This window comes from Elgaria multicarinata, chromosome 10 (genome assembly GCF_023053635.1).
Source record: "Elgaria multicarinata webbii isolate HBS135686 ecotype San Diego chromosome 10, rElgMul1.1.pri, whole genome shotgun sequence".
Taxonomy (NCBI): domain Eukaryota; kingdom Metazoa; phylum Chordata; class Lepidosauria; order Squamata; family Anguidae; genus Elgaria; species Elgaria multicarinata.
Window position 1 is genome coordinate 51,708,312 of NC_086180.1, and position 7,916 is coordinate 51,716,227.

The 7,916-nt window shown below is 40.5% G+C and overlaps 1 protein-coding gene across 1 annotated transcript in view; it reads right to left on the reverse strand.

Annotated features, from left to right (window-relative positions):
* Window positions 1–7,369, reverse strand: part of MAP9 (microtubule associated protein 9) — a 31,005-nt gene extending 23,636 nt beyond the window's left edge. Inside the window, exons 1-4 of the mRNA XM_063135858.1 lie at window positions 7,210–7,369; window positions 5,452–5,589; window positions 4,382–4,463; window positions 2,315–2,881 (exon numbers count right to left, since the gene is read on the reverse strand). Coding sequence (XP_062991928.1) covers window positions 2,315–2,881; window positions 4,382–4,463; window positions 5,452–5,526 — 724 coding nt within the window. The 5' untranslated portion in view covers window positions 5,527–5,589; window positions 7,210–7,369. The remainder of the gene's footprint in view (window positions 1–2,314; window positions 2,882–4,381; window positions 4,464–5,451; window positions 5,590–7,209) is intronic.
* Between the last annotated feature and the right edge of the window lie 547 nt (window positions 7,370–7,916).

The following is a 7,916-nucleotide window of genomic DNA, read 5'->3' on the forward strand; positions in this document are numbered from 1 at the left end:
GTAAAAAACACAGAATCATTTTAGTATGAATGTAATTTGTTTAGCTGTTTTGATACATTTTCACGCCAAAACTGAAAGTTTGGCTCAGCTCCAACTACAAAGCCTTTTAACCCAACCATATAATATATTTAAAAACACTGAAACAGCATTTTGAGAGAACTATACTTGCCCTGTGCTGCCACTTAGTGGATAAAAATAATGCAAGCTGTTTAGTCAGATTGCAACCTTGAAAATGTAGTGTACAATTAGTTCCCCATGCAACATTGATTATGGGATACTGAGAGCAAAATATTGATGAATTCAGGCACGCTTTGCCTCAATAAATTAAATTGCCAGGAAGTGCTGACATTCACAGATTTCACACTGTGTTTTGTTCTTAAGCACTCTCTGGTCTCATACACATGACCAGAATAGTTGCAGTACTTATAGGAATGCTCACATAACCAAGCACAATAGTAGTTATAAGTAGGAGAGTAGTATGCTCGTACACTACAAGTGGGAAAGGAATAACATACACCCAGCATTACTGTTATTATACAACAGGTGGGATCAATACTTGAAAGGGGTATAACCACTTTCTCTCATACTTCACCGATATATAATACTTAATTTGAGCCAGCACCTGTATTCAGTGCCAGAAGTCTTCCCTGGAACAAACAATAATGAAGTGCATCTGAGCATGTACATTTCCCTCCTACTGAGCTGCAGTCTGACCCACATAGTAGGATTAAGGGACAGGGCTTTCAGAGGCTTTGCTTAATAATAATTGATTTAGAAATTAAACAGCTTTGTAACTTTTAGTTCAGCCTTCACCAGTTCTAGTGTCCTCCAGATGTTTTGGATTACAACTCCAAGCATTCATGAGTGCTGGCCATTGGCTGAGGAGGATGGGAATTGAAGTCGAAAACATCTGGAGGGCACAAGGTTGGGGAAGGTACTTTAGCATGGTTTAATTTGTTTTTAGCTGTGTATATGTATTGTTTCCTACTGTATGCTTTTATCTGTATGCCGCCCTGAGATCTTAATGATATAGGGCGGGATACAAATGTTTTAAATAAATAAATAGATTAGCATGTGCAAAATTAAGTAATGTGGTCATTTCCTAAAATCCAACATACTATCTATGGTAAAACTATGAATAGTACAATTCCCTTAGCACTAGTAGCATTTGATCATCCACAGTTGCAAAGGATTGATCTAGTCCCTGGCCAAAGGCAAGATCCTCACAGAAACAACCTATTGGGGCTCCCTTTCTGCTGCAAGTCAAGATCCTTGTCTGGATCTAAAGAACTAATTGAGTTCTTAAGATAGCTTTGGACTTGCGTTTCTCAAATAATACTTCTTCATGTCAGCAGACTAACCTCTTTTGAGACCAACAATACTTTCAGAAGTAGATTCTGATATGGCATGAGAGTCTGCTATTCAAATAAATGAAGCAAAAATCCCATTAGGCAGGCCTAAGGCCTTATGCACAAATTTGTCATTCTTCTGGCAAATCCAGTATGAGTTACAATATGATATGGGAACTGACATTCACCTTATTATCCCACAAGTATAATATTTTTCTTAACCTTCTTGATCACCAGGGTTCAGTTATAAGTTGTTACAAGTTCTTTATTGCAATGGTGGAGAGCGTTCAACAACTGTGCTGTATTTGCAGCACAACATCACATTCAACTGCAAAATGACAACTTTTAATATGTGTAAAGCACAATCACATATATCTTAACAGAGCAATCCTATGGCCCCTAGACAGCATCTGGGGGACATAGGATTTTCGGATTCCTAGATCTGAGGCCAGAGACAGTGCTCTTGCCCCTTGCAGCCAGCATGGAGAGAACCACACTGGCTGCCTCTATGAGGCTGCAAAAGTGACCTCAAAGGAAGGGAAAGGGGGTGTTCCTGTGGGCAGGGAGGGGAGAGGTTTAGGCTAAATCCCCAGGCCTCCGCAGCCTCTGTTCCTCCACTCCCCAACACCTCAGCTAGAAGAGCAGGAGGTGTGGTGGAAGCAAAGATCACCTCCACTGTGCATCCCACTTTTCAGCGGATACCCATAAGCCTCCAAGTGCGCATAGATTGCACCCTAAATGTACCTTGGAACAGAAATACACGAATAAACTATTTGTCAAACACAAAAAAATATTAACTGAAAATGTATATTTCCCTCTCTAAAATACCCACATTCTAAAAATTTCCATTAAATTTTAATGATTAAAAAGATAAAGAAACCTATACAACTACTTTGTTTAACAATAAATTTAAAAATCAGAAAAATATATAATCCCAGCAGCAGAACTGAAACAACTCCGTTTACCTGATGCTGCCTTGGTCTTGAATTCTCTTGGCTTTGGCACTGGCTTGATTTCAGTTTTGTATTGAATTATATCATCCCTCTCTAATTGCAAATCAAACATAGGTGCCTCATCCTGTTGATCTTCCTCAAAACCTGACCCTTCTTCAGAAACTGAGTCATTTTCTCGTGACTCTTCACTTAGATGCTTACTCTTTGACATGGTTGTTTCTTGTGGTCTCTCTTTATCCTGTGCCAGAACGAAGTCAGAAGTAGTTTCTTTTTCGAAAGAGTAGTGGTCTGCCAGAGATATTTCAAATGGAATGGATTTTTTTGCTGCACTCTCTTCATATGACCCAGAATATTCAGCTAATGAAAAGGCGATAGCTTGCCTCTCTTTGCTCAAAACCTCTCTCTCCAGCATGGACACGTATTGAGGTCTCTCATCCTCATCTGATGAAGACAAGTCACCCGCACTTTCTCTTTTCAAAGTGCTCCCACTGCAAAGATTATATTTAGATAATGGTAGTGCAAAGGCAACTGATTTCTTTGGGGTGTTTTCCACAGTTTCAGGAAACTCTTCGTCAGTATCTAAAACAGATTAGATGAGCATTTGATTTATAAAAAGAAGTGCAGGAAACAAACATCAATTCAAGGCATAATTCTGTCATGCATTTTTGCTTCTGACACATTTCTCAGACTTTGTGATACCAATCATGAAACAGCGTGTGTCTTCCTCTATTTCTTGGCTTCCTCTCTGAAACCATTTGTGGCGTTACGTGAAACAAGTTTCAAAATGTGGTATACAGCATTTCAAAGCATATGTTCAATCACGGTAAATAAATCAACCCTTTAAAAACCTTGTCTCATTTCAGCCTCTGAAGCCTCATATAGTAAAACATAAATAAACTTTTGAGCCATCCAGATCCAAACTGTGTAAAAAGGTAATGCAAATATCCACCACCTTGATGTCTTTTTAGGAAACAAGGCAGCATATAAATGCTGATAATAGCTAAATAAAGTAGGGAGAAAAACAAGCAAACCCAAAAGAGATTTGAAGTGTATTGCAATAAAACTCAATACAAGAACCAAAACACATATACTAAAAGTAATTCTCAAGAGTGCCAGTCCTTACAAGGGAGTTTTCAACAGGCTTGGGGGCAACTTCAAAAAATCCTCCAAAGACTGAGCATGTCTTCTGACATGCAAGACAGAATGCTGACTATTAGAAGGAAAAAATGGAACCCGAAGGAGGGGGCAAATGGAATGGAGTGGCTTTAAACTTGAACAGGAGAACTCTACAGGGCAACGTTTTATTGCAAGTCCCCTTAGTTTTCCATAAAATCCAATGGTCTGTCTTCATGGTGCTGAGCTGGAGACGCTTTTCCCCCAAACACTATGGTTTTAGTTACCAGGGTGGCACCGGATAATCCCGATGTCGAGGGAGCGCGGGGTTTCCAGGGGTCATCCGGGTACCGGAACTACCCCCTGCCCTCTTCCTGGTGCAAGGCGACCAATCGATGGTCGCCTTCCACCAGGACTGCCCCCCAGATCAGCCATGGACATGCAAGGTCAGATGGTGAAAGAGCTGTATTGACCTCACTCCCACTGAAAAAGTTGGGTTAAGTCCTGATCTTTTTCAAAGTGCAGTTTCGCATCAACAGTTGATGCAAATCTGTGGCTGAGTCATATAACTGATGCAGCGCAGATTCGCAGCCACCGTGGGGGTTTCCAAGCGTACAGACAGCCCCCAAGTCTCTACATGGAAATAGCTAGTCCATTATGTCTCCCTGCAGATGAAAAAATGGGATGAAACTTTAATTGCTTTTGAGCTGGGTTAAAATAAGAGAGTTGATTCACATCAATGAAAGATCTGTGATTAAGCTTCAGGGGCATTACTTTACAGCTCTAATCCTTACTCTGTAGCATACTTAGTAAGGAATGTAGCCCACTGAACGCACTGAGACTTACTTCTAAGTACACATGCTTAGGGTCATTCTGCACATTGTTACTGATCTGTTATTTATGAAACAAAAGGAGTGGGAGGACACACACAAATGTTATTCTACAGTATCATGCTATTTAGTATACCTCCTTCATCACTCTCAAAGTCTTCTGAATATTCAGCTGTTTGTCTTGCTGCACGAGCAAGAAGTGCTTCTTGTAGCTCATCCTAAAATATGTAAATACATATGTAAATACATAGGTATTAAATAATTTCCCATTTAACTCAAATATTTTTTGAAAAGGGTGCAATCTATGCATATTTAGACAGAAAAGAATCCCCCTTAAGAGACAATTCAAGCATAGTTTATCTGAGAACTGAACCAATGTTAATAATTATGATCTAGGTTTAGCTTTGAAACTGTGGCATACATAAGTGCTGATGTTGACTTGCAATACCCTTCACAGTCTGGGACCAGCAAATTTCAGACAGTGACACATTCCGTATCATCTCCCCTGCGATGTAGGATCTAAAACACGGCAGTATTACATTGCTAAAGAACATTCAAACTAGAATGGCATACAGTAAGACCATTTCAGCAATCGTTCCAATGGTACGGAAGATCCCTCTTAGGTGCAGAAACTATTGGCTTTTAGGAAACATGTAAAGCCTATATTTCAACAAGTTGTTATGGACTTGTATAAAGATTTTGTCTGGCTGCTGAAATATTTGCCATTTTGATTAGGTTTTTTTTAAATGATTTCTATGGTATTGTTAAGGATTTTGTGACTGCTTTTCTTTCAGATAGGTTCATAGTTAGTAAGCTAACTTGCAGTTAAGATATTAAAACATGTACAGAAATAAAACAGGGAAGAAGTACAATTTATGCAGCATCACTTGTACCATTTAAAAATCTGAGCCTCTTTTTGTGATCATCCCACCAACGAGAAGCACATTTTTTTCTGACTCAATCACCATGTATAAACTTGCCATGCCGAGCATAGTCATTAAAATGTACTCCTCTGCTTCTAGCTTCCGTAAATTTTAAATATGAACAAATTCTAGATAAATATATGAAGAAAACAGAAAATTTTTGGGAACGGTCAGAGAGCTTCTGCTATTGGATGGCATAGAAATATAATAAATAAATAAATTTAATTTTGCTGATAACAGAATAAGATATAAAAGTTTATATTTGCATATCAAAATATTTTACCTGAAAAGTGGTTCTTTTGGAGAACTTTGGACTCTTGGTGTAGGCTAAAGTACTAATAGTATCTTCATCAGACATGTTTCTTGATTTGAGGAAATTAATCTTATATGCTCAACTTGTGATCCAATGAAGGCAAATCTTCTGCTTGGATTTAAATGACAGAAAGAGATGTTGGTGGCAAGACTTGAGGGAATGACATACTCTTCCCTCAGAAACACCACTCTATTCAAAAGCCTACTTTCTTAAAAATTTTACATGATATATGGACTAAAAATGTCTATATAGTCCTCGCAGCTGTGTAGAAAATACATTCTTATTATCGACTCAGAAGTCCCATGTATCCTTGCATGACATTTGCAGAAGATCAAAGATAGATAAACTATGGCCATGTTCAAACAAGCAGTAACTTCACTTTAACTGTTGTGCTGGTTTATGACTGAAATAAACAAACATTCATTCATTCATTCACTTTAACAAATCACTAATGCTTTTTAGCCCAGTTCTTTTTGCCAATGAAAGAGGAATTAAAAGGGAAGAAAAGGCAGTCCTACTCCTGAATAGTTTGCTCACATTAATGTTACCTTCCCAGGGGGCTGTTCCCTCTCTAGAAAGCAGTACAGAGGAACACTGAAATACCTTCACATTCTTTCTTTTAAAAGATTCTTTTGTGAAGAAAATAGAGAATGAGTTCTTCTTTTGTTCACCTAACATGAATAGCAGAAAGATGCATTCATACTAAGCAGCTCGATGGCGCTCTTATTATTTATTTCCTTTCTCATCTTAGCCGCAGAGATGAATTACAGTATACACTTGTTTACGTTTTCTGCACAAACAACTTGTAAGTCACCTTATTAGTCGAACTGGATGAATGACAGGTACAAAAGGCAAAGGCATCTGTTCATTGTCTTCAAATTTGATACTGATACCTAAGAATTTAAAATATTTCCTTGTCCTGGAGGCATATTTCGGCAGACCCGAAAGTTAAATTTTGTAACTTAAGAATCACCCGTTAACACAGTCCCTACTCCTTGAACTAGACGGGCAGGTGGGCTACTTTGCAGTTTGGTAGTTTGGCAGTGCACCCGTTACTTTACTCAGAAGTTCCACTGAATTCGAGGGGATGCAAAGATGGAAATTTGAGTCACTTTACTGAAGACTCTTTTCAATTCTGTGGCTATTTGTACATTGTCTATACAATAGGGTTTAAAACAAAAAAAAGGTGAAAAAGCAGTTAAGGCAGCATGTCTTGATACAGGCAACTGCTTAGCTGCAGTGAGGGCCAGAGGCCAGAAATACATACGTAATTTAAAAAGTGGGAGTTCTTTTGTTTTTACCAAAATGAGACTTTTGACAAAATTCTTAATGCAGTGTATGTGCAAATTTGCCAATGCAATTGTTTTGAAGTGCCCAGGGAACTTCGGCTATTGGGCGGTATAGAAATGAAATAAAACATTAAATATTATTGCTACACCCTCATGGTGTAAGACCAGCAATTCCCCCCCCCCTCCCCGACCTCCCAATGAGGGAAGGGGTCGAGCACTAGGGGAAGGCGGCAGTCAAGCACCCTGCTCAAAACCAGCCCCTTCTCCGCAAGGCGTCCAAGGCGGGAGCCGCAGGCTCGATCCGCCCTTCCAGACCTCCGCACCGCCCTCTCCGTCCCCCGTCTCTGTTCGCGGAATCGCCTCTCCCATTGGATGAGGACTTTCGGTCTAGCTTTCGGTTCCGCCGCCCTCGACCTCCGCCTCCAGCCCGCGTCCTTACCTCGCGCAGCAGGAAAGTTCTTTCTTGACTCGGGCGAGAGGGCTGAGCAGCGCCCACTCCGATCTTACCCCTGCCCCGGTTGCAGGTCTATGAGGCCGGGAGAAGACTCAGGCCAAGTAGGCCTCTCTGCCAGAGGTGTTACCTAGCAACCTCCGCCACGCCGGAGCTGACAGCACAGAGCAACGGGAGTGTTGCTGTGGAAACCAAGCCACGCCTCCTTTTCCCGGATTGGGTTTCGCGACAGGTCAGGATTTGGAGGCGGAACCAACATATGACGTAATAAAGTCTCCCGCGTCTCCTTGACAAAGGGTGGTCGGTGGGACGAGGGGGCGGCAACCGCTGGTGTTGCTTCTCAGGCCGGGCTGAAATGAAGTGCCGTGTTCTTAATCCATGGAAAATATACTTCAGTTAGGGTGACCATATGGAAAGGAGGAGAGGGCTCCTGTATCTTTAACTATTGCATAGAAAAGGGAATTTCAGCAGGTGTCATTTGTATATATGGAGAACCTGGTGAAATTCCCTCTTCATCACAACAGTTAAAGCTGCAGGAGCTATACTAGAGCGATCAGATTTAAAAGCGGGCAGGGCATAAGTGGTGATGAAGAGGAAATTTCACCAGGTTCCCCATATATACAAATGACACCTGCTGAAATGTCCTTTTCAATACAACTGTTAAAGATACAGGAGCCTTGTCCTCCTTTTCATAT